General features: G+C 45.6%; 1 protein-coding gene across 2 annotated transcripts in view; it reads left to right on the forward strand.

Annotated features, from left to right (window-relative positions):
- B4GALT1 (beta-1,4-galactosyltransferase 1) overlaps positions 1-26,311 on the forward strand; it is a 57,072-nt gene that overhangs the window by 9,080 nt on the left and 21,681 nt on the right. For both annotated transcript variants that reach the window (XM_003830118.4, XM_055117325.1), the window contains exon 2: positions 23,279-23,514. In XM_003830118.4, the coding sequence (XP_003830166.2) occupies positions 23,279-23,514 (236 nt within the window). The remainder of the gene's footprint in view (positions 1-23,278; positions 23,515-26,311) is intronic.

Genomic DNA, 26,311 nt, shown 5'->3' on the forward strand with positions numbered 1-26,311 from the left:
AGCCAAATGGGTGGTCTGGGCCAGGGCCAGAGTCAGAATGAAGGACCTCTCTTCCAGACGTTGATTTTAGCATCTCTGTCTCTCAGTATGTTTGAACAGTCTCCCTTATTGGAAGGGCAGGAGTCTACTGCTAAAAGTAACCTGCGATTTCCTCTACTTGCTGTCATGTGGAAAGAATACTAAAGCTGAAATTCCAAAAGTTGCACACCTTTACCAGCAGGGCAGGAGAGGAAAGGAAATGGAGGCAGAGTGAGCTGAAGATGATAAAAGAAAGAGAAGGTGGTGCAGTTTGGACTGTTATGGACAGAGGAAGTCTGAGGGTAGCTGGACTGAGGGATCAAAGGGAGGCAGTTGAAAGGGAAGAGAGCTGCAGAGAGGGATTTCTTGGTCTGCAGAGGGTAGGAGCAAGCCTTGAAGGCTGCTGGAGTGAGGATTCCGAGCTCTGGTCTTTATTCTTTTTCTAATTCATTACATCATTTTAGGCAAGTCCTAACTCCTTTGGTCTCTGTTGTCTTTCTGAAATTTGAGTGGGCTGGGCCTGCTGGTCTTTAGCCTCTGTCTTTCTCTACCTCCTAGATTCCAGTTTGGCGAGTGGGGGGGAAAACCTGGTTGTATATGCAACATGAAAGGCCTCTGGAATTCCTTTTGAAGCTCACTACCCATGAGGCTTCTGCTAAGGATTTCATCATGTCTGTCTAAGCAGACATAAAAATTTTAGCAGGTGGATGACCCGTAGAAATGGCACAAGGAATGTTTCTTTCTGTCACACTGTGGTATTTGATTTAAGAAAGTTGTTATCCTCTCTGTGCCTCAGTGTTCTCACTTGTAAAATGGCAATAACAGTATCCACCTCATAGATGTTATGAAATACAGGTAGTAGCCACGAAAGGGCTTAAAACAGTGCCTAACACAGAATAAGTTGTGAATATATGTTATTTATTATTGGTAGTATAATGCTTATTTGTGAAGATTTTGGCTTTTGCTTTATAGGACCTTTTTTTTTTTAGTTGAAAATACAATGTTACCATGTTAAATGTTAAAAAAAATTCTACTTACCATTGTAACAGAACATGCTCCCACTCCTGTAACAGAGCTTGCTATTACTTTTCAAATGCATACATATTCCAATGCATATATTCCAATGCAGTTGTAGAGTGAAACTGTTTGCATGCAGCCATTTTTATCCAACATTATCTTATAAAATGTTATGTTGTTTATGATTATCCTAATTATCTTTTGTTGCTGTCTAGTATCCTTATAGATATTCCATTAGCATACACTATTCTAGGTTTCACTATCGTAGATAATCTAGATATGAACATTTTTGTAGTGTGTAGCTCTTTGCGTCAGTTGAATTACTTTCCTGGGATAAATTCCTGGGGAAGAATTTCTAGGCCAGAGGATATGGTCATCTTGACAATACTGATTCACATTGCTGCATTGCTTTCCAAGAGGTTTGGAATCATTCACAGGTTCTAAATTGGAAAATCCTGGCTTTTGAAGTATGTGGATTCTAAGGGCGAGTTGGATCTAGCTGGAGCCTCACACTGACACTTCCAGCCAGTGTGTGTGTGTGTGTGTGTGTGTGTAGTTCCCTATGCTGGACACCGTGTGTGTGTGTGTGTGTGTATAGTTCCCTATGCTGGACACCGTGTGTGTGTGTGTGTGTGTGTGTGTGTGTGTGTGTGTGTGTGTGTGTGTAGTTCCCTATGCTGGACACCATGTGGCCTTTCTGGACATTAGGGTTTTCCTGTGATTGCCTCAGAGCAGTTCCTGTTGAATTCACTCTGTGTCCACAAAAGGAGCCTTACTGTGGCTCTTTCAACATCCACCTACCTTTGCCAAGTTGGTTTACAGAAAGTAAGAACATTCTTTCCTTCTTCCTTGATATGTGGCGCTAAACTTATAGCATGGGGCAGGCTCTGGCTTTAAAAACCTGACTTAAAAATAATGGTGTTGATCAAAAAGTTTGTGGATCGGCTTTTGGAAACACTGCATGTAGCCATCCATAGAAACTTATATTCTGTTGGGCTAGCCTGGGCGCCTGATCATTTAACTCATGTGGATGAACTTCTATGTAATAGCCCTGGTGTATGGGATCCAGAAACAGGGCCCTAATGAAGAAAGGCTTTTAAATTATGTTGGATAAAAATAAGTTGTTACAATAGCCCAAAGTCTGCAAATATGAATTGCCAGTTCTGTCCTTGTAGTCATCCACCATGTGCCTGCATCTTTTGTAGACTCTTGTAGATTCAGAAGCCCACTGAATTGCATAAATGATGGAATGATTTTAGACTTAGTGATTTCAGTGACTAAAAGTTTACAGATCCTGGCCGGGCACAGTGGCTCACACCCGTATTCCCAGCACTTTGGGAGGCCGAGGTGGGTGGATCACCTGAGGTCAGGAGTTTGAGACCAGCCTGGCCAACATGGTGAAACCTTGTCTCTACTAAAAATACAAAAATTAGCCGGGTGTGGTGGCATGCACCTGTTGTCCCAGCTACTTGGGAGGCTGAGGTGGGAGAATGGCTTGAACCTGGGAGGCGGAGGTTGCAGTGAGCCCACATCAGGCCACTGCACTCCAGCCTGGGTGACAGAGTGAGACTCTGTCTCCACCTCCCCTGCCCCCTGAAAAAAAAAAAGTTTACAGATCCAGCAGATGGGGCATATTCAATTTGTGACAGCCACTCCCTTCACCTTATAGCTATGTCATATGTCTTCTCCTTTGACTGCATTCTGCAGCAGTCAGTTGTGACTTAATATGGCACTCTGGGCCCACTGAATTAGGTCAGAGCTGCTAGTAGTATATTGTTCCTAGAGACCTAGGGCAAGATTTTCTTACTACATAAAATGAGGGAGATAATTTCTTACCTCAAGATGTTGGTAAGAGGAGTGAATGAGATTAGTTATATGGTAATATCAGTACTCTGAATGTCTTTTGATCAATGCCTAACTCATCTTCTTGGGCACAAAAGGCATACAGTCAGCACCCTTAGGCCACATATAAAATTCCTCCAAATGCAGGTTTTCATCTGCCTTGGGGCAGAGTCAAGAGAAAGAAGAGGAAGAGGCGTGAGGCTCTGACCACAACTTAGGGACAGAATATAGCCCAAAGCGAGTACCCCAGGCCACAAGGAGAAGGCCGCTATCTTGTTGAATCCACAGCACTGGAAACTTGGAGTGTGTGTTCCCCTGTGTCAGTTACACTGGAATTTTATGGCTGCTCACATTCGTCCCTTCAGGTGGACGTTGTTCATCAGTATCCTGGGCAAGAGGCCATCATAAACCACAGACAGCTGAGTGATTAGGAAGAGGAGCTGAAGAGGGAGCATTAGATGTTTGATTGAGTCTTAGGTGAGAAAGTATATCATTAAAACAAAAAGATAGATGTAGGCGGGCTCAGTCTTGTGTGCCTGGTGTGTTGGTAGAAAAACTAAAGCACAAGCCTGTAGATAACCTGCTTTATTCTACCTCGGGGCTGGTGTTGGAATCCAGGATGCCAGACCCTAAAGTCCAGCTCTCTTTCCAACCTACTGAATAATCCGAGAGAAATCATGTTCTCTCTCTGGGCCTCAGTTTGCCCATGTATAAAATGAGATGAAGGATTGGCTTGGATGCTCTCTGGAGTCTCTTCCTGCCTGGAGTTCTGACATAGCCATGTACTCCTGCTCAGCATCGCTAAATGGCTTTGTGGTAGGACCATTGAGTGCTGCCTCCATTAGGGCCAGCTATGTAATGCTGGGGTGGCTGTCACTGGGCCCTAAGAGCCAGGATTGGTCTTACTGGAGAAATCCACATCCACCTAAACTTAAGACCCAGGGGTGTCCAATCTTTTGGCTTCCCCAGGCCACACTGGAAGAAGAATTGTCTTGGACCGCATATAAAATACACTAATTATAGCCGATGAGGTTAAAAAAAAAAACTCAATATTTTAAGAGAGTTCATGAATTTGTGTTGAGCTGCATTCAAAGCCATCCTGGCCGCATGTGGCCCATGGGCCATCGGTTGGACATGCTTGCTTTAGACCTCCGAGCAATTCTAGTCTCTAAACAGGAAATCAAAAGTCAAGATGAATAGATAAGTTGGTCAGTGTGAAAAAGTAATTGGTGGGAGCCACTGTAGATGCAGGGTTCTAGGCTCCATCAACAACCACCTACATCACTGAACAAAAGATAATGCTTGTTCAGCACTTATTACATGCCAACCATGGGAAAAATACTTCAGATGCATTGTTTTCATGAACTCTCACAGCAGCTCTTTTTCTTGCCCAAATGCCCCGTTAGAACCTCCAGTACAATGTTAAATAGATATGCTAAGAGACAACATATGTGTCTTGTTAGGGGGAAAATATCCAGTCTTTGACTATTAAGAATGGTGTTAGCAGTGGGTTTTTCCTAGGTACCCTTTATCAGGTTGAGGAAGTTCCTTTCTATTCCTGGTTTGTTGAGTATTTTTATCATGAAAAGGTGATGGGTTTTGTCAAATGCTTTTCTGTGTCTGTTGAGATGATCATGTTTTTTTTGTCATTTATTCTATTGATATGGTATATTATACATTGATTTTTCAGATATTAATCTTGCATACCTGGGATAAATCCCACTTGGTCATGGTGTATAATTCTTTTTATTTGTTGCTGGATTGAGTTTGCTAGTATTTTGTTGATTTGTATTCATAACAGATAGTGGTCTGTAGTCTTTCCCTCCCTCCCTCCCTCCCTTCCTTCCTCTCTCTCTCTCTCCCCTCCCCTCCCCTCCCTTCTTCTCCCCTCCTCTCCCCTCCCCTTCCCTTTCTTCTCTTTCATAGTTGTTTACCACTGTCAGAAAAGGTCTGTTCGTTTTCTTTCGTTGTGAGATCTTTGTTTGGTTTTGGTATCAGGGTAATACTGCCTCAAAAAATGAGTAGGGAAGTGTTCCTTCCTCTTCTGTATTTTGAGAGAGTTTGTGGTCGGTTTTTATTAATTCTTCTTTAAATATCTGGTAGAGTTCACCAGTAAAGCCATCTGGGCCTGATGTTTTCTTTGTGGAAAACTTTTTGATTCCTAATTCAGTTTCTGGTTATAGGTCTATTCAGACCTTCTATTTTTTCTTAAGTCAGTTTTGATAGTTTGTGTCTTCCAAGGAGTTTGCTTCATCTAAGTCATCTAATTTGTTGGCATACATTTCATAGTGATTCCTTATGATCCTTTTTATTTCCGTTAAAGTTGGTGTAGGGATAGTCCCTCTTTCATTACTGATTATAATAATTTGAATTTTCTTTTTTTCTTAGTCTTGCCAAAAGCTTGTCATTTTTATTGATCTTTTCAGAGGACCAACTTTGAGTTCATTATTTGTTCTCTTTGTTCTTATTTTTCTGCTTCATTAACTTCTCTAATCTTTATTCTTTCATTCTGCTTGCTTTTGGTTAAGTTTGCTTTTTCTGGTGTCTTAAGGTAGAAGGTTAGGTTACTGATTTGAGATTTAAAGATCATGCTCTTTAAACGTTTTGATAGATATTGTCAGTTTGCCCTCTGGCTTTCTCTCATTAACAGTGTATAAGAGTGCTTATTCCTCACACTCATACCAGCCCTGGGTGTTACTAACCTTTATATATTTGCCAGTATCATATTCAGACATAGTATCTTGTTTTAATATGTTTCTCTGATTACTGATGAAGTTAAGCAAATTTTCACGTGTTTATTGGCCATCTGTCTTTCTTTTTTCATTCTTTCTTTCAAGATGGGAGTCTTTGCCATGTTGCCCAGGCTGGACTCGAACTCCTGGGCTCAAATGATCTTCCTGCCTCAGCCTCCTGAGTAGCTGGGACTACAGGCGTGAGCCACCATGGCTGGCTTGCCCATTTGTATTTCTTATGTGAGTATTTTTTCTTATTTTTTGAAGTGGAGTCTCACTCCATCCCCCAGAGTGGAGTGCAGTTGTCTGATCTTGGCTCACTGCAACCACCGCCTCCCAGGTTCGAGTGATTCTCACACCTTAGCCTCCCAAGTATCTGGGACTATAGGTGTGTGCCACCACACCTGGCTAATATTTGTATTTTTAGCAGAGATGGGGTTTCACCATGTTGGCCAGGCTGGTTTCAAACTGGCCTCAAGTGATTCACCTGCCTCGGCCTCCCAAAGTACTGGGATTACAGGTGTGAGCCACTGTGCCCAGCTGACTTTTTTTTTCTTTTTTTTAACTCCTTTTTTTTTTTTTTAGCCTTTTTCTTTTAACCCATTTTTCTATTAGTTTTAAAAATATGTTTGCAGGAGCTTTTTATATTGTGGATTTTTCTTGTTTATTACATATCATTTGTAAATATGGTCTCTCCATCTGTCACTCTTCTTTATCTCTGGTTTCTTTAGCTATATAGAAGTTGTTATGTTATGTTATGTTATGTTATGTTATGTTATGTTATGTTATGTTATTTTTTGGAGAGGGAGTCTTGCTCTGTCGCCCAGGCTGGAGTGCAGTGGTGAAATCTCGGCTCACTGCAACCTCTGCCTCCTGGGTTCAAGCGATTCTCCTGCCTCAGCTACCCGAGAAGCTGTGATTACAGGCACCCGCCACCACACCCAGCTAATTTTTGTGTTTTAGTAGAGACGGGGTTTCACTATGTAGGTCAAGCTGATCTCAAACTCCTGATCTCAAATGATCCTCCCAAAGTGCTGGGGTTACAGGCGTGAGCCACTGCACTCGGCCAGAAGTTTTGAATTTTTATGTGTTTAAATCTATGTTTTCCTTTATGACTTCAGGTTGCTTTCATACTTAAGCAGGTCTTCACCATCCCAAAATGATAAAATTTTTCTCCTGAGTTTTCTTCTAAGTTGGTTCTTTAGAAGCCACCAACTTGGCTTCGACAGCAAAAGATGAACAGAATTTCTGTTCAACTCTCATGCTGCAAGAAGCTTTATGTAATACTCCAGGGACCCTTTAAGGTCCCAGAGTTTTCTTCCAAATCTATCAGTGATTCTAGTGGCTAAGAGTAGAAATGTGAAAATTTAGCCATGTGTGCTGATAGAGCTGTAGTAATTTGTAAGCTTTGAAGTTCTAAGGAGTCAGGGGAGAAGGGAAAGTAACATTTATTGAACATCTATTAGCTCAATAAGAACATGCGATAAGTATGTATATGTATTATTTCACTTACATCTGAAAGGAAGGCATAATTATCCCCACTCCTTAGAGAAGGAAATTGGAGCTGGCTACATTTAAAGTAGTCCTGACACCAGAGAGATATTGCCAGGAGTACATGGCTGGCTGAGGGCCCAGATGGCCCATAGGAGTAGTGGGCCCTCCACAGTCCAAGGTCTGGTTCTAGGTGGAGAGAGAAGGATGTGCTCGTAGTCAGCACCGCAGCTCCAGAAAATCTGCTGGGGCTCCAAAACTGATTAGAGGGGCAGCTGACTCAGTAATAAAACTCCCAGGAGACTTACTTACATACTGGAATGCAAAGTTGCAGCTTTACTGGGAAGATTAGAACTGTTGTTGAGTAGCTTAGAAATCTCTGGCTGAATTCACTGCAAGGGAAGCCGCAGGATAAGCTAACTGCTGGTGAGTCAGCAGTCAGAGCAGGGAAGTGAATTTAACATTAGATGGGTCAGTCTCTCGTGGCTGATGAATTCATCCCCACAATACTGTACACCTGCCTTAGGGACCTTTGTCTGGACTAGGGGTTGGGGTCCCCCTCCTTTGTACAGCCCTGGGAGGACACATCCAGCTCCATCCGCCATCTCTCCCTTACTTATTTCCTTCCTTCCTTCCTTCTTTCCATCCAGCCATCAAGCTTCCTTTCATGGCCAATAATCATCATTGGGGTCTACTCATGGACTCTCTTGCCTCATGTATTTGTTTTATTTTGTCCTCATTCCCACTTCTATTTCCCAGGTATATCATAGGCAACTATTCTAACGTATTTATAGTTTGTGTATCTGTTTTTGCTCTTGCCAAAATGGAAGCCACTGCTTTATACATAGATGTATTCTTAACTTTAAAAAAAATTTTTTTAGATTAACCTACAATAAAATTGGCTTTTTGGCATATAGTCTATAAATTTTAACACATACATATTTTTGTGTATCTACCACCACAATCAGGATACAGAACAGTCCCATCACCCCAAAAAAATCCCTCTTGTAGTCACATTCTCCTCCCACCCTTAATCCCAGGCAACCACTGATCTATTCTTCATTACTATTGTTTTGTCTTTTTGAGGATGTCACATAAATGGAGTCACACAGTATATATACATTTTTTTAAACATATGTAAATAGCATTTTATAGCTCATTTTGATTATATGTTTTTCATCCAGTTCTGGTTTTTTTTTTTATTTTTAAAAAGTTTGACATAACTTCAGACTTACAGAAAAGTTGTTAGACTAATACAAAGAATTCCTGGATATCCTTTGGAGTCCCTAAATGTTAACATTTTACTATATTTACTTTTTCCTTCTCTCTCTCTCTCTCTCTCGCTCTGTGTGTGTGTGTGTGTGTGTGTGTGTATCTACCTGTAGATAGATAGATATTAATATAATTTTAGATAGATGTATCTAGATCTCTCTCTCATATATATGTGTGTGTGCGTATGTGTGTATATATCTATATCTATATCTATATATATCTCCTTTTACCCTTAAATATTCAGTGTATATTTCCTAACAACAAGGTGATTTAAAAATATATATATAAACATAGTATAATTAACAATCAGGAAATCAACATTGAAACATTTCTGCTATGTCATCTACAGGCCTTAGGAAGACTTTGTCAGGTGCCCCAATAATAGCCTTGATGGTAGAAGAAAACCATGTGTTGTATTCAGTTGTCATGTCTCTTAGTGTCTTGTAATCTGAAATAATTCCCAAGCCGTTTGGATTTCATGACAGTGACATTGTTGAAGAGTACAGGCCAGTTATTTTGTAGAAGGTCTCTCAGTTTAGGTCTGTCTGATGTTTCCTCCAGATCAGATTCAGGTTATTCACTTTTGACAGGAATACCACTGAAATGATGCTGAGTTCTTCTCAGTGTAACGAGATCTAGAGACACACACTGTCAGTTTGTTCCTTATTGGCAGTGTGAACCTTGAGGATTTCATTGTAGTGGCATTTGGCATTACTCCATTATAGTTACTATTTTACCATTTTAAATTAAAACTATCTGGCCGGGCGTAGTAGCTCATGTCTGTAATCCTAGCACTTTAGGAGGCTGAGGCGGGCAAATTGCTTGAGGTCAGAAGTTTGAAACCATCCTAGCCAACTTAACATGGTGAAACGCCATCTCTATAAAAAATACAAAAAATTAGCCTGGCGTGGTGGCACATTTGTAGTTCCAGCTACTCAGGAGGCTGAGGCACAAGGCTTGCTTGAGCCTGGGAGGCGGAGGTTGCAGTGAGCCGAAATCACGCCACTGCACTCTAGCCAGGGTGACAGAGTGAGACTCTGTCTCAAAAAAAAAAAGTAAATACATAAAAAAAAATTTTTAAGTATCTTATGGGCATATACTTATCCTGTTACTCCTCAAACTTTCATCCACTTTTTTTTTTAATTTTTTTTCTTACCTTTCATCGTTTTCTTGATATCCACTGGGTTTTAGCATCTACAAATGATTCTTGCCTGAATCAGTTATTATGGTAGTTGATGGTTTTCTAATTCCATTATTCCTTCTATGTTTGTTAATTTTGGCATTCTTCTATAAGGAAGAGCTTACCCTTTTTCCCTATTAATTCATATATTAATGCAGACCTATGCATTCTTACTTCATTAAATCATAATCCTTTACTATCATTATGTATTCTGATGTTCAGACTATCCCAGATTTAGCCAATAAGATCCCCTTCAGGGGAATGGTCTTTGGGATTCCTCTTTAGAGGTTCCTGGTTCCTGTTTTCTTTTGACATATCCTATTACTCTTTGAGCTTTTTTTTTTTTTTTTTTTTTACTTTTAGGCACAGCAAGAAGTTCCATGGTCCTCTTGGTCTTTCCCCAACTCAGCCCTAGAGGCAGTCACTTCTCCAATGAGCTCTAGTTCCTTTTAGTAGAGAATCATAATTAGAAAACAAGAATCAGTGCCAAGGGTGCACCTTTGTTTTTAAGGTCCATCCACGTTGCCGTGTATATGTCCAGCATGTTGATTCTAACTGCTGAATAATACCTCATGATTGTCATCCATCCCAGTGTTTCTTTTTCCCTTCTGTAATGAGGGACTCCTGGACTGCCTCCAGCATTACCTTCACAAATATTGCTGTGAGGAAAATCCTTAAACGTTTCCTTTATGGGCAACGTGTGAGCATGTTTATGTTGATTCAGGGGTGCCAGACACAGCTCCAGAATGGCTGCCTCAGTTTACATTTCCACCAGCAGAGCATGACAGGCTCTGTGTCTCCGTGAATAATCAGCATTAACCAGCTTCCTATTTTTTGCCAAACTAATAGATGTGCTAGGATAACTCTTTGTTTTAACTTGTTTTTCTCTGATTACCAATGAGCTGGAGCATTTCTTCATATGCCTGATGGTCTTTGGGATTCCTCTTAGGTAAATTGCTTATTCATTATAATCCTTTGCCTGTTTTTCACTGGAGTTCTTATATTTTTCCTGAAGATATGCAGGAATTCCTTATACATCCTAGATATTAATCCCTTCCTGGTCTCAGACATTGCAGATATCTTCTGAATCTGTTATTTACTTATTTATTTACAATTTTTTTTTTAAGAGTTGGGGTTTTGCTCTGTCACCCAGACTGGAGTGCAGTGGTATGATCATGACTCATTGTGGCCTCGCAATCCTGGGCTTAAGCGATCCTCCCACCTCAGCCTCCTGAGTAGTTGGGACTACAGGTATGCACCACCAGACTTGGCTAATTTTATTTTATTTTTTAGAGATGGGAGTCTTAATATGTTGCTCAGGCCAATCTTGAACTCCTGGCCTCAAGCAATCTTTCCACCTCAGCCTCCTGCATCTATTATATATATGTTCACTTTGCTCATGCTGTATTTTGTTGGAACATAAAACTGTTTTTCCCATTGTTTTGTGCAGTCTCTCACCAGCACTCTTCTTTTTCTGTAACTGTGTTAATGCCCTTTGTTCTTCCATATGTTAGGTATGCTGGTATAGTTGAACTCTGCTGACTCTCCTCAGCAAACAGTCTCTTTTTATGACACCTTATCCTCTACTGAATTCTCTCTATCAAGAATGACTTGGCCAGGCATGGGGGCTCATGCCTGTAATCCCAGCATTCTGGGAGGCCGAGGTGGGCAGATCACCTGAGGTCAGAAGTTCAAGACCAGCCCGGCCAACACGGTGAAACCCTGTCTCTATGAAAATACAAAAATCAGCTGGGCGTGGTGGCGGGTGCCTGTAATCCCAGCTACTTGGGAGGCTGAGGCGGGAGAATCACTTGAACCTGAAGGGGAGGTTGCAGTAAGCCAGGATGGCACATTGCACTCCAGACTGGGTGATGGAGAGACTCCATCTCAGGGGGAAAAAAAAAAAAAAAGAATGACTTGTCTTCCTCTTAGAGTGTGAGGTCTACATACAAATATTATTCTTGTATTCAGCAAATGTATGTCATAGGCCTAGTGTGTGTTAGGAACTGTGCTATCACCAACAAAGTTTAGAGAGGTTATAAAACTTGCCTGTAGCTTTTTAGAGGGGGAGGAGTGATTTGAAACCTAGGCTGTAATTCCTTCCTCCTGTGATTCCTTCCTACTGTGTTGCCTTCCCTTGAAAATTGCATTTGGGGGCCAGGTGTGGTGGCTCTCGCCTGTAATCCCAGCACTTTGGGAGGCTGAGGCGGGTGGATCACCTGAGGTCAGGAGTTCAAGACCAGCCTGGCCAACATGGCGAAACCCCGTCTTTACTAAAAATACAAAAATTAGCTGGATGTGGTGTGTGGTGACATGCACCTATATTCCCAGGTACTCAGTAGGCTGAGGCAAGAGAATCACTTGAACCCAGGAGGTAGAGGCTGCAGTGAGCTGAAATTGCACCACTGCACTCCAGCCTGAGTGACAGAGTGAGACTCTGTCTCAAAAAAAAAAAAAAGAAAAGAAAAGAAAGAAAATTGCATTTAGTTCCTGTAGACTGTGTGTCAAATGTCTAAATCTCTTCTAACAAATGGCCTAAGGAGGTGCAAAGCGAAGCATCCTCACCAGCATCCTGACTTGGCAGTGAGGCATGGGACCCTGGAGGGAGTAGTGGTAAGTGTGACTCTGGAGTTCTTCCTGGGCTACTTGTCAGTGACTGGCTCCAGATTGAGAGGAGAGCCCAGAGGACACAGGTGGCTGCCCCAGCCTGGAGGTGAAAGTCTTAAAATAAAATGCCAGATGCCTAGACCATTCTAATCCTTTCTGAGAAGCTGAAATCATCCCTTCTGGAAGCGCTCTAGTTCTAAAAGGACAGATATACAGCAAGATCTTCCTGGGGCTAATATGGGGTTTATAGGCAAGTAGGCCTCAGAGCCTTTCCCTGGTAGTGATATCTGTGGGCAGGCACAGTTTCCCCACTTTCCAGAAATTCCAGCAGAAGGAGTGAGAAGGAGGAATCTGCCCTTGAGTGAGGACCAAAGAAAGCAGAAATTCCTCTTGGGACTTTTTCCTCCAGAGACCAAACACTTGGGAGCTTATTTACTGGGCTTTAAAAGCTTGTGACCCCCAGTCACTCTTTCTTGACCCCAAGGCTTTGCATTTCTGTGGCTTCCCCACTGGACAGAAGTGGAACTGTCATGCTGCCTGTTCTGGGGTCTCCCAGAGGTTTCCCCATGTCCTCTCCTTGCTTCTACTGCCCCACAGAATTGGGGATCTGTGACCACATATGGTATAGAATTAATGCTTGAGAATGGTTTAGATCAGTGATGTCAAATAAGATTCACTTTTATGCCACCTCCATCAGTTGAAGGCCCCCCGGGCCCCTAAATTGGAAAAGATTCTGAGACAGAATCCCCGTGGGTACAGCGCAGGGACAGTAAAGGCACGTGTGCTGTGATTTGCTATCCACTGTGTGGATGCATCCAGGAATATCAGAACCCTGGAAGATTATTTAAGGGGAAGTTAGGACAGCTTTTTTGCCAATCCAAGGGTGTTCTTGAGGAAGTCTGTCTTCCTGTATGGCCTTCAGTTTCTTTCCTGTGTAACCATGGGGCCAACACATAATTCCCACAGCTCTATTGGCCCTTGTCTGCCAGGATTCTCTAGGGTCTGGTTCGAGGTGGATCCTGGCCCTTTGAGGTGGCAGAATCTGATCATGGTGCTGTTTCCTTAGATTTAGGCCTTGATACCCTTGGCGAGAGCATCCTGGGCTGAGTGACCACCTGAGGTTTTTCTGGTGATTTTGTGACCCATGTAAAACTTTGAGCTTTGGGATTATTCTCTCAAGGAAATAGTGACATTTGGTGAAGAGCCTGTTTGGTGTGGCTATGTGAGGCTTAGCCAAGAAAATGCACCATTTTTATTAGGAGGTTAGGACATCCATTGCCACAAAGTGTCAGATGCTAGGCCTAGAGCCTGGAGAAAACTTATTTTAAAATTGATGGGGTGCTGGAGGGGTTGAGGGGTGGTGGCTGTAGCTCATGAATCAGGTGCTAAACCTAGAAACAAAAGGCCTCGTGGCAGACTGTTTCTGAGCACAGATGAATGGATGAGCAACTGGCGCAACTTTGCCCAGTTGGTCCAGCTTCCCACTTGGCCACCCAGGCTTGCTGTGAAGACCTCGTCTGGCAGAAATGAGAGTGTTTTTGCCCCACCTTGATCCTAACTGTAATTTAAGACTAAAATCTTAGATTCTAAAACATCAAAGGCAAGATGGCTCCCAGCTCTGTGAGCTCAGCTTCTCACCTCTTAGTTGAACAAGTGCAGTGTGGGTCAACACATGATTGCTGCTCTTGCTGCCAGGAACTGTCCCAGCATAGAAAGGAATGGGACACAATCCCTGCCATGAAGATTCTAAGGGAGAAAGCAGGCAGGTCGACTGGTGCCTCATCTCTGCAGGGCTCCAGCCAAGGTTTGTGAAGGATTTTGCAGGCATATGGAGTGGGGACTGATTGATCCCGAGAGGGGACTGGGGAAAGCTCTGAAGAGGGGATGACATTTGGTTTGAACTCCAAAAAATTGTTGCTTTACCTGTTTCCTGAAGTTTTTGAGGTGGCTTATAAGAACACATACCATAAAAAGGACCAATATAAATTTAAAATCAGAAAAAGAGAAAATGGGCTGGGCATGGTGGCTCATGCCTGTAATCCCAGCACTTTGGGAGGCCAAGGTGGGTGGATCGTGAGGTCAGGAGGTCGAGACCATCCTGCCTGGCCAACATGGTGAAACCCCGGCTCTACTAAAAATACAAAAAATTAGCTGGGTGTGGTGGCATATGCCTGTAGTCCCACCTACTTGGGAGGCTGAGGCAGGAGAATCGCTTGAAACCTGGGAGGCGGAGGTTGCAGTGAGCTGAGATCGCACCACTGCACTCCAGCCTGGGCGACAGAGTGAGACTCCTCCTCAAAAATAAATAAATAAAGAGAAAATGGAACTTAGAAAATTAAGAGGAAGAGTGAAAAGGTAGATATTTAGTCAGGCACAGTGGCTCATGCCTGTAATCCCAACACTTTGGGAGGCCAAGACAGGAAAATCTCTTGAGACCAGGAGCTTGAGACTTGCCTGGCAACATCTCAGGTGAGACCTTATCTCTACAAAAAATTTAAAAATTAGCTGAGCTGTGTGGCTCGTGACTGTGATCCCAGCTACTCAGGAGGCCGAGACCACAGCCCAGGAGGATCGCTTGGGCCCAGCAGTTTGAGTCTGCAGTGAGCTGGCACCACTGCAATTCAGCCTGGGCTACAGAGCAAGACCCAGTTTAAAAAAAAGAAAATAGATATTCAAACCATGGGTCCCAACGTAGTTATTATATTTGACCATTTGCAAAAGCTGAAAGCAAAACATGTTACACATTTTCCGAGAGGAAAATACACAGTAGTTCCTGAGTGTAAGTTGTTTTTCTTGACCTCATTCTTAAATAGCTTCATGAGGGTGGGAGGGAAGTGGTAGTTAATAAGTGAACCTGTAAACCAGCGTTTCTCAAAATGTAGTCCAGGGAATTGCATCAAAATTGCAGTTACCTACAGTGCTTGTTAAAATGCAGATTCCCGGGCCCCTGCCCCAGGCTTATCAAATCAATCTGGTGAGTAGGACTCAAGAACCTGTAAATTCACATACTTCTGCAGATGATTCTTCTTGCACTGCACAGCATGAAAGCCTCTGCAATAGACAGAAAGCTACCAGCATTGCGAAAGCAAGCTTGAGTGCTTGGCCTTTGAAGGTTGAGTGGGACTTTAATGAGGGAGAGAGCAAGGCATGAGAAATGGCAGTTCCACTGAGGTCAGTCAGTGGTTCATTGCTGACGAAGTCACTTTTAAGTCATGTTTTGGAAGAACTACCAAGTGTGGCAGGTCAGGCATGTGGCAGGACTGTTTCTGAGCACAGATGAATGGATGAACAACTGGCCCCACTGTGCCCAGCTGGTCTAGCTTCCCACTTGGCCACCTAGGGTCTGCTGTGTGGACCTTGTCTGGCAGTCTCCTTTAATTTATTTTTTATTATTTTTTTCTTTTTGAGATGGAGTCTTGCTTTGTTGCCCAGGCTAGAGTACAGTGGCATGATCTCGGCTCACTGCAGCCTCCACCTCCCAGGTTCCAGCGATTCTCCTGCCTCAGCCTCCCAGGTAGCTGGGATCACAGGCAAGTGCCACCACGCCCAGCTAATTTTTGTATTTTTAATAGAGACATGGTTTTACCATGTTGGCCAGGCTGGTCTCGAACTCCTGACCTCAGGTGATCCACCCATCTCAGCCTCCCAAAATGCTGGAATTACAGGTGTGAGCCACCGCACCTGGCCTATTTTTTTTCAGCAAATTCTTTGTTTTTCTCTCTGTTCCCAAATGCAGGGTACTGAGACCACAGATGTATTCTGTTTCCTGTTGAAAAAATGTTTCTCACTTAGCTGGGTGTGGTAGCATGCACTGCAGTCCCACGGGAGGCTGAGGCGAGAGGATTGCTTGAGCCCAGGAGTTCGATAATCATGCCATTGCACTCTGGTCTGGGTAACAGAGCGAGAAACTGTCTCTTAAAAAAAAGAAAAAGAAAAAGAGGTCCTAGGGAAAGAAACAAATAGTGGCTTGGATGGTGAGTTGGTGGAAAGAACAGTGGGTGTTGGGGGTGTTGAACTTGTGTTTGTGTGTGGTGTACCCAAGACATATCATGTCAGCATTAAGAATAGACTATTCCTGTTTTCTGGTCACTGAGTTATATGTTTTGACATCCTTATTTTGGAAGATACTTCCTTATTAGGAATGGGATAGGGAGGGGGTCACCTTTCCCATCTGTGGGTCATATTTTAAAATATTTATTGTTCAAGTTTAAAGATATAACCAAAGGTATAAAGAAAAATACCACAAACATCTGATTTAAGAAACAAACCAGCCGAGCGCGGTGGCTCGTGCCTGTAATCCCAGCACTGTGGGAGGCCGAGGCAGGCAGATCATGAGGTCAAGAGATCAAGACCATCCTGGCCAACATGGTGAAACCCCGTCTCTACTGAAAATACAAAAATTAACTGGTCATGGTGGTGTGTGCCTGTAGTCCCAGCTACTCGGGAGGCTGTGGCAGGAGAATCGCTTGAACCCAGGAGGCGGAGGTTGTAGTGAGCCAAGATTGTGCCACTGCATTCTAGCCTGGCGACAGAGTGAGACTCCGTCACAAAAAGAAAAAAAAAAGAAAGAAATCATTTCCTACACCTTCGAAGCCTTCATGAGTTAGATTTTGAAACAGTGCAAAATGCTTCACGTGAGAATCGAGAGTCCCTTCTGGTGGCTCTCCATCCCCTGCTCTTCTGTCAGGTTTTCTTGTAGGTTTATGGAAACCTTTGTTACTTGTGCAGGTGGCAGAGAAGCAGAGAGGATAGCTGCACGCCACCCACACAGCTAGGATTTATTGGCGTACTCCCATGTGCATGGCAGCCAAGTGGACACAACTCTATGATGAATCCTCCCAAGAGAACTGAGGGGCCCTGATGGAGGAGCTGCTTCTTTGCAAAGCTTTCCTTGACTCTCTTCCTGTCCCCTAGTTGATTCCCCTTCTGTGCTAGTTTTAGCTTGTTGTTTGTTACCTGTCACACTCAGCAGTACTGTTGGCTTTGCTGATCTCCTTGACTACTGGGGGCAAAGACCTTTTTTTGTTGTTGAGACAGAGTCTTGCTCTGTCGCCCAGGCTGGAGTGCAATGGCGTGATTTCGGCTCACTGCAACCTTCACCTCCCAGGTTCAAGAGATTCTCCTGCCTCAGCCTCCTAAGTAGCTGGGATTACAGCTACACCACAACCGGTTAATTTTTGTATTTTTAATAGAGATGGGGTTTAGTAGAGATGGGATTTCACCATGTTGGCCAGGCTAGTCTCAAGCCCCTGACCTCAAGGTGACCTGCCTGTCTCAGCCTCCCAAAGTGCTGGGATTACAGACGTGAGCCACCACGCCCGGCCTGAAAGACCTCTTCTTTACTTGCTCACCCTGCCGCCCACTCCCCCACCAACCCCTGCATGCCCTATACCACCTGGCACATGATACATACTAACTGGGTACATGTTTGAATATGAATGGATGTGGTGCTGTGAATGCTTAGGGGAAGTGGGTGAAATGCTTAAGAACCAACCTTGAGTGGTCTGGGAAGGCTTCCTGGGGGGGTGGTGTTTGAGCTAAGGCCAGGCAGCTGTTAGATTTGTTAGATTGAAGCCCTTGCAGACTTAGAGAGCTTGTGCTCTTCCCAGAATGACGAGTGAGCCACGTACAGTAAATGGTGCTTCTCATTTCTAGCCCAAGGGGCCTCAAGGGGCACCGTGATTTCACGAGAATGCTGCAAGCAAATCTTTTCTCAAGCTGGGGAATTTGGTGGTAATGCGTGGCTCAGCTTGCGGTGCGCACCTGGCCTTTGGAAGATTGGTACAGAGAGAAGCGGCCCATCCACATGAGCCTGTGGAACAGCACGGGTGGGGGAGCTGGTTTGTGAAGAGGGGCTGTGCAGTGTACTGTCAGGTCTGAGACCCAGGAAGAAATTCCAATATCCCAACTCTCAGAATCACAGAGTTCTAGGCACTGCCTAGTTCCACGTGTTCCCAAATGTTTCCTGAATACTTGAATTTCCTGTCCAGGGAATTTTCAAAAGAAACTTAGAGGCCTGACCCATGGCTGCCAAGGAAGGATTTTTTTTTAAATTAAATTTTAAAAATCAGTCCAGCATGAAAATCTATGATGATTTCATAAGAGAAAGGACATTTTAATATTCAAAGAGTAAGAAGCACTTAATCTTGGAAGAAAGGGCATTCCTATACTTTGATTACCTTTAGTTTAATGAAAAAACACCTACATGGTCTTTACTTCTGTGATTTCATTCCTGGGCTAGTGAAACATTGTCACAATAAAGCATCAGGCCAACGCTTCTTTCGACCTACTGGCCAATCAGTTGACAAACAGTGACTAGATGTTTCAGCCTATTTTGCTGAGGCTAAAGGATTGAACTAGTGCTTCAGCCAGCATGAAAACCAGTCAGGAGTCCGTGCTGGTGTTGGCTTAGATTAGCAGGGCCTTTGATGCAGGGACATGTATGTGTTTGGGTTTGCTGTGCCAGGCAGGGGAGCAGTGGAATTTGTCTGAATTGAGCTCACACATTGAAGTTGTTGAGCGACTTACATGCAAGGCCATGACCTGGACTCCCAGCCGAGAGGCCCACGTGGCGGGGCTTGAGCTGGGGGAGCCGAGGACAGCTTACATCTGCTCATCTGCTTACGTAACCCTGCCTCCCAGCTTCCAGAGCCAAGAAAACACACAAGCCAGCCCAGCGGGGCCGAGAGCCTGTGGTAGCACACGCCATGCGCCGCACAGCAAGGGCGCCTTGGCTCGGCTTGAGGCCTGTCATGAAGCCCTCAGCCCTCTGCCTCCTCCCAGAGCCTCTCCCCACCACCCCAGGCAGTGGCTCTGAAACCTGGTCGCAGGTCTGCATGATTCTGAACAGAGGTAGTCGTTGCCTTCCTGGAGTCTGAGCTCTCTGGAGTTTCTCACTGGGACAGAGCCAGGTGTGTAGCAGAGCATGGTCCCTGCAGTATGGCAGGAGGTGTGCAGGGCATTCAGGAGGCCTCCTGGCTGGCACTCGACCCAATTAGTCATTCAACGCCAGGTCTGGGGCTGCTGTCTGTTGTCTCAAAGGTGTGAGCTGCAAGATCCTTAGAGTTGTGGAGAAAAAATTGCCAGATTGGCAAGAAGGGCAGGATTGGGGGTCAAGGTGTCTCAGTGTGTTGGAAGCATGATGGGGGTTGTGCAAGGGGCACAGCGAGTTCAGAAGGGAGCAGGAGAGTGAGAAGAGGCTGTTCAGTGATAAAGCTCTGTACAGAGCCATTGGAGGAGCAAGCTCCTTGACCATCCTTAAACCAGGGTAATTTTCATTTAGGTTCTGCCACACGCTCAGCAGGGAGCTCCTGGAAGGCAGGATTTGTCTTGTCTATCCTCCCTCCCTACCTCAACCCACTCCTCCTTGGGCTGGCACACAGTAGGTACCCAGAAAGTATCAATTGAAACAAATTGAAAGTGGTCTTGATACATATCACAGGGCAAGTTTGCAGTTAACAGACATTTCAGAGTAAAGACTCTCTGGCTTGGTGCTCGATCGGCTTCTGTGGGTTGTCAGCATGCTGTGGACAGCCCCGGCATGGGAGTGAGTGGGCGTGTGTGTGTGTATGTGAGGGTGAGAGAGCGTTAGTGTGTGTGTTGGTGTTGGGGAGAGAGGAGGGGGAATAGAAGATGGACCACCCGGGTATCAGCTTCTGCCCTGGGGAGATGGTGGTGTCAGTTGCTGAGGGAATCCTGAGAAGCAGGTCTGGCTGTAGGTGATGATGGTGGTGGGGTTGCATGAGAGTCCATTTGGGGCAGGTTGAGTTTGAGGTGCCCATGACATATGGCTAGCCATGTTCTGTTGGCTGTGAGGTCAGGAGAGAGACATGAGATGGAAACAGAGGTTTGGGAACTGTCATGTGCTTAAACCAAAGACCTGGGTATAGGGAGAGTGAGAAGAGAAGGGGGCAAAGATGGACATCCAAGAAAGAAGCTGAGAAAGCCTAGGAATTTGAGGTAAGAGGAGACATAGGTAACTGTGACGCTTGGTGATCAAGGCTTCTTTCCACCTCTCCTATGCGGGACACTCACGTCTCCTGTCTGCTTGGAAATTCATGCTGAGGGCAGGGAAGGTGGGAGCAAGGATTTGTCTAAAGATCTTGCTTTGGATCCCTGCACTCCTCCTGGTTTACCAAGTGTCACTGGACACGTCAGGGCGTTCTGAGACCTTAGAGAGCATCCAGTCCAGTCCCTGCAGTTTACAAATGAGGAAACCAGTACCCTGAGAGTGGCTGTACTATCCACTCTCAGGATACCAAAGATCATCTGGAAAGTCACTGGTGGAGCTGGACCGGGGCCCAGGCATCTCTTCTCCTGTCCGGGGCTCTTGACTTCAGGACCACCTTTCTGAAACCCATGATGGGGCAACACCAGGACACTTTCCAGCCTGCAGGTGTCTGTCCCGCGGAAGCGAGCCAGGCCACGTGTGAATTCCTGTTTTCTGGGTGGGTTTCAGAAGGTACGAGCAAGTCGGCAGGGTGACAGCCCAGGTGCTTCTTGGGTTCCCCAAAATGCGGTTATGTTTAGCAGCATCCTCAGAACCAAAGGTGGGGTGGGGGCTGCAGATGTTGTGGGGGCCCTCTGAAGTGAAAAGAGCCCTGTGACAGATCTTTTCTTCATGTTTTTCACAAGTTCACTGTGCAGCAGGGCCCCCCCAGTAGGCTTTGCCCAGGGTTGGGTGTTGGGCAGCCCAGGCCTGGCTGACCTTGTGGGGAAGGGTGTGAATGGTGGGAATCCCCGAGGGCCCTCTTTGCCCGAAAGCCCTAAGCCTTGACATCAGATGCCCATCAGATGGTCCATCGGAGCCCTACTACCCAGCTTGCCCAGTGAGAATCATCTGGGCTCCTTGTTAGGTAGCCATTTAGGTCCTTCCCAAAATCCACAGACTCTCTAAGGGAAGGGCCCGAGATGCTGTACTTGTACTAACTTCCTCAAGCAATTCTGGTGATAGGTTTGGGAAAAACTTGTCCAGGGTGACCACTGACTGAGTCCTGGTCTTCTCTGAAGAGCACAGTGCCTGCTCACTTTAGGGCACCTTGGGAGGTGGGAGCTGGCTCAGCAGGCAGTCTTATAAGGGACTGAGCTTCAAGGCCTCTGTCCCTCCAGGAGGGAGGTGCATGACCAGAGAGGGAGGCCTGAGGATCTTCTTCCCTGCCCCAGAGGGTCTGCTGCCTGAGCTCTGTGATAGCGCAGAGAGTAAAAGGATCAAGCTTGACTGAGGCCTATCTCTCAATGCAAAAGTTTGCTAGTTAAGAGGAGAGTGGAAAGGGCATTTCTGGCAAAGAGAAAAGTGTGGACAGGCATGGCTTAAGGGATGGGGAGGGAGACGGACAGAGCTGAGAGTGAAGGGCCTTTTGCTCAGCTGTGGGCCTTGGCCTTCCCTTGTGCAGGGCCACACAGCCTTAGAGCCACTGGAGGTTTTAGTGGGAAAGTAATATGGTCGGGGCTGTATCTCAGAAGAAAACAAACTAATGGGAACAGGTCCTGTGATGGTGGACCTGGGTCAGCTACGGAGGGAGGAAGGATGTGAGATGTGTACTGGGGAAGGGGATGGAAGTGGCAGCTATCTGGTGAGAAGAACCAGGCCCACAGCTTTTTTTCTCAAGCTGTTCAATTCAGAAGGGCGAGTGATTCCGGGAGTAGGGGGTGCTTGGAGAGCCACGCGTTATTGATAAACAGGGCAGGCTGAAGCCTGCTCACTGGCCCTGGGCGGGTTCTCACCAGCATGTTTCAGGTTTTGATCTGTGCTTATGGTTGGTGTTCCTACCTGTTCTCTAGGTTCCTTCCTTTGTTCTTGTGGCTCATTTGCTTCACAGGTGAAGCTGGTTACACTAGAGTAACAGTTCCCAAAGTGTGTTCCCTGGAAAAATGGTTCTGTAGCCAAATAAGCTTGGGAAATGGTGGGTTAAATATAACGAAGGGGGTTTTTCAACTGCACAACTTCTCAGAGCCTTTGGTGTGTGTCGTGACTTTGCAGAAGCAGGATTTAATACGCAGCATTCCCGTTCTTATTTGACCACGAGACATGTTTTTCCATTAAGCATCTTGTTGGGTCTGATGTTTTCTGGAACCCATTTTGAGGCGGTCTGGTCTGCAGAGAGTATGGGGAGCCTGGGTTCAAGTCTTGGCTCTTGACTCTCAGCAGAGCCTTGATTCCCTGTGTTGCCTGGACTGCACCACGTGTACCACATACCCGGTATGTGACCTTTTCCTCATCCCTCTTCCCACCTGCCGTTACCTCACAATCCACAATCTGCACCTCATCCATTTTTCTTCTGAGGCAAGCACTCTCTTACTAACTTACTTCTCTCATCTGCATCCATGTTCTTCTAGGCCAGAAACTTGGGAGTCATCCCTCCCTCTTTGTTACTTCTTCTTCCTCTTTGTTACTTTATCCCCTCTGTTACTAAACATTCTTCTGTGTTTCCAGCTATTTCTTTTATTTTCCCTCAGTCTCCTTTGGGGTTTCTTTGCCTCCATCTCTCCCAGACCTTGGTTCACCTTCCGTCGAGTCCCTTCCTGGGACATGGGCACTCATGCCACTCCTGCTACCTTCCACTTCGAAGCTAACTCCCTCCACACTGACGTCCCCAACATGCATGCATATACACACACACACACACACACACACACACACACACACACACACACACACCCTTCCCCAGTTACGCTAGAATCAGAGAGATGATGTCAGCCATTTGTCCAAGGCCACGCAGCTGGGAGGTGGCAGAGCTAAGTCTCAACCTCAGGGGTTTTGAGAAATTGCCTTCTCATCCGTGATCACTGATTTCTACAACAGCCTGTCAGGAAGTCTGGGTAGAAATTACTTCCATTTTACAGTGGAGTCAGAGCGGGGAGGGTCCTGGGCAGGCGAGTGCTTCACAGAGTGACCAACCATCTAGGTTTGCCCCGCACTGAAGGGGGTTTCTGGGGATGGTTGGTCACCCTAATGCTGGATGTGGTGCCTGATGCTGGGCAGGAGGGCCCTCTCCATGGCCACGTTGCCTCCCAGGAGGAGACATTTCCTCTGCAGCTGCAGCCTGGCCATCTGATGCAGCCTGTGGAGCAGTGGCGAGTCCTGTGGCCTGCTAACTTCTCCCTCCCTCCACCTCTCTAGTGGGCCCCATGCTGATTGAGTTTAACATGCCTGTGGACCTGGAGCTCGTGGCAAAGCAGAACCCAAATGTGAAGATGGGTGGCCGCTACGCCCCCAGGGACTGCGTCTCTCCTCACAAGGTGGCCATCATCATTCCATTCCGCAACCGGCAGGAGCACCTCAAGTACTGGCTATATTATTTGCACCCAGTCCTGCAGCGCCAGCAGCTGGACTATGGCATCTATGTTATCAACCAGGTGAGGCCTGGGAAGGTGGAATGAGAGAGGGTGTGTGTGCGTGCAGATGTGTATCAGATGTGTGTGTAATGAGGGCAGGGGAAGGGGAGTGATTTCACAGACACCTGGCACTTACAGCGAGGAACCAGCCCCCCAGCCACCACCAGTGCAGATGAGGTAAACGCCAAACAGTGTGCTTGCCTGTTGCTGTCAACTCTATAGCCAAGGGAAATGCTGGAGTGTTTTCGTTGTTCTGTTTTTGTTTTCTGGAAGTAGCCTTCCAGCAAGATTGGGAAAAAAGACAACCCTAATTATTCCAAAGTACACACTGATTATTCCCTGGCTTTGTGTAGCTGTGTATTTTCCTTTTAAAAATAAAACCACCATTTAGATGTCAGACTTTTAGGTAACTAAAAGTTTATCCAGTCAGTCAGAGTGTGTCTCCTGGGGCACCTGGAGACAGTGCCCTTAGTTCAGGCCACATGCCTACATGCCAGTCCCTGGTGAAATATCTGGAGAAGTCTGATTCGTGGGCCATCTGAGAGTTATGTGGACTGGGCCGAGTCTGAGAAAAAGTTTCTCACTGCTCGTCTGATCCATATGTGTTGGGCTTTAGCCCTGCTTAGGAAAGTAATGCTAAGGATAGGTCAACTTTCATCACCATGGCATGGAGAATCAGATTGATCTAAGAGGCATCTTTATTGAAATAAATTTTTCAGTTTATTTGAGGAGCATTATTTTCCCAAGAGTATAACTTTGATATTTCAAGATTACCCCTAACATTTAAATTCATGTTTTTAGACTATAACCTCCTAGGTGCAATGACACATCTAACTTATCTAAGCGCCCAGTTTCATTGAAATTCATTTGAAGAGTCTGAGTACGCCCATTTCTACAAGGCCCAATGTCCATTTCATTTCGAGATAAACTCTGCTTTAGGTAGGAGGATTGTTGGCAGTTTACGGCTTCCATCAAGGTCAAGGAACTCTGTGCACCTTCCCTATGACCCCAGGGGAAGCACTCGAGGACTGCTGTGGCATTGTGCTGCATCACTTGCTGCAGGGAGATTCTGAAGAAGTGTAAGGTCTCAGTCCTGCCCTGTCCCGAAGCCTCCGACCCACTTCTGGCAAGTGGGACCTTCCCAGGGAACAATTTGTTAACAGACTCAAATATCCTGTGATTGGATGGTGGCTGCCAAATGCTTTGGAAGCTCAGAGGAAGGAGAGAGAGCAATGGCTTGGAAGAACCAGGATATAAACTAGGTTCTAAAGTCTGCAGGGAGATGGGCTTCTCAGCTGGGGCCAGTGAGCAGGGACCTCAAGGCAGAAAGGAGCCTTGCATGTTCCTGGAAATTGAGATGCCCACTGGGGTAGGAAAGCACCAGAAGCTCTGGGGCCAGGTGTCAGAGTTAAGCCTGTGAGGCAGGAGAGAGCAGAACAAGCCCTGTTACAAGGAAACTGAAGCAGGAGAGCAGGTGGTGGGCAAACCCCTTGAGGCTGTTTGAATTCTTTGGCCAAGTGAGGTACAGACCAGGGCCCTATGAACACCTGCAAGCAAGACAGCCACGCAGTTGTGGGTCACCTTGGAAGAATATTGGAGAATGCAAGAGAGAACAGGTAAATGTCCTGCAAAGTGCAGGTCACTTTAACCCAACACATATTCATTTAAGAAAAGCTCTGTGATCGAGAAACATTTGTCTGATGCCAGTTAGCACATACCAATGACGGCAAGATTCAGGAGCCTGTTATTAAAGCAGTGGCAGCGAGCACCTGGAAGAGGTGGCCACCATCACCAGGAGCCAGCAGGGATGACTAATAACAAGCCGTGCCAGCTGCATCTCGTTTCTCTCTTGACAGTTGCTATGCCAGTAGATGAGGGATGTACTGTGGATACAATGCTGTCATATCTTATTCAGCAGGGCATCTGATAGCATCCCACAAATCTGCCTGAGTAGAAGACACACAGCTGTGGTCTGGGTGCCATATAGGTAGGTTAAAATATATATTTGGGCCTAGGCGCAGTGGCTCATGCCTGTAATCCCAGCACTTTGGGAGGCCAAGGCAGGCGGATCACTTGAAGTCAGGAGTTCAAGACCAGCCTGGCCAACATGGCGAAACCCCGTCTCTACTAAAAATACAAAAATTAGCTGGACATAGTGGTGGGCGGCTGTAATCCCAGCTACTCGGGAGGCTGAGGCAGGAGAATCTCTTGAACCCAGGAGGCAGAGGTTGCAGTGAGCCGAGATCATGCCACTGCACTCCAGCCTGGGCAACAGAGTGAGACTCTGTCTCAAAAAAATAAAATAAATAAATAAATAAAATATATACTTGGGTAAAGAGGATAAAAGAGTTAGCGATGATGCTGAATTTTTGAACTGAGGTGGCTGTTTTCAAGGAAGACTGGAGGGTGGGATGCTACGTCTAGATATGTTGCAGTTTAGGTGAATGTGAGACTTCCCTGTTTTGAAGTCAAATATTGGACCAGTAAAATCTAGCCATCAGCTTAAATTCCTATGATACAATTTACATACTCCCCAGGCTCAACACAGTAGATTTCTGAATGTCCTCTGCCAGCTACATGCTCCTGCCCACCTCAATCCGAGTAGATGGAACAACTAACCAAGCCAGCTCAGACCGGTGGCACAGCTGTGCTGGCTAACACTGCGCACCACCTAAGGGAGTGCTCCTCCAAAAGTGTGCTTCCCCAAATGGAGCCAAATACGCTTGAGGAATGTTGGGTTGAACCATGTAAAGCAGGTCTCATTCCCGCAGAGCCTTTGGTACCCCGGTGTACACTGTAACCCCAGAAGTGTTTCCTG

The sequence above is a fragment of the Pan paniscus genome, chromosome 11 (genome assembly GCF_029289425.2).
Source record: "Pan paniscus chromosome 11, NHGRI_mPanPan1-v2.0_pri, whole genome shotgun sequence".
NCBI lineage: Eukaryota > Metazoa > Chordata > Mammalia > Primates > Hominidae > Pan > Pan paniscus.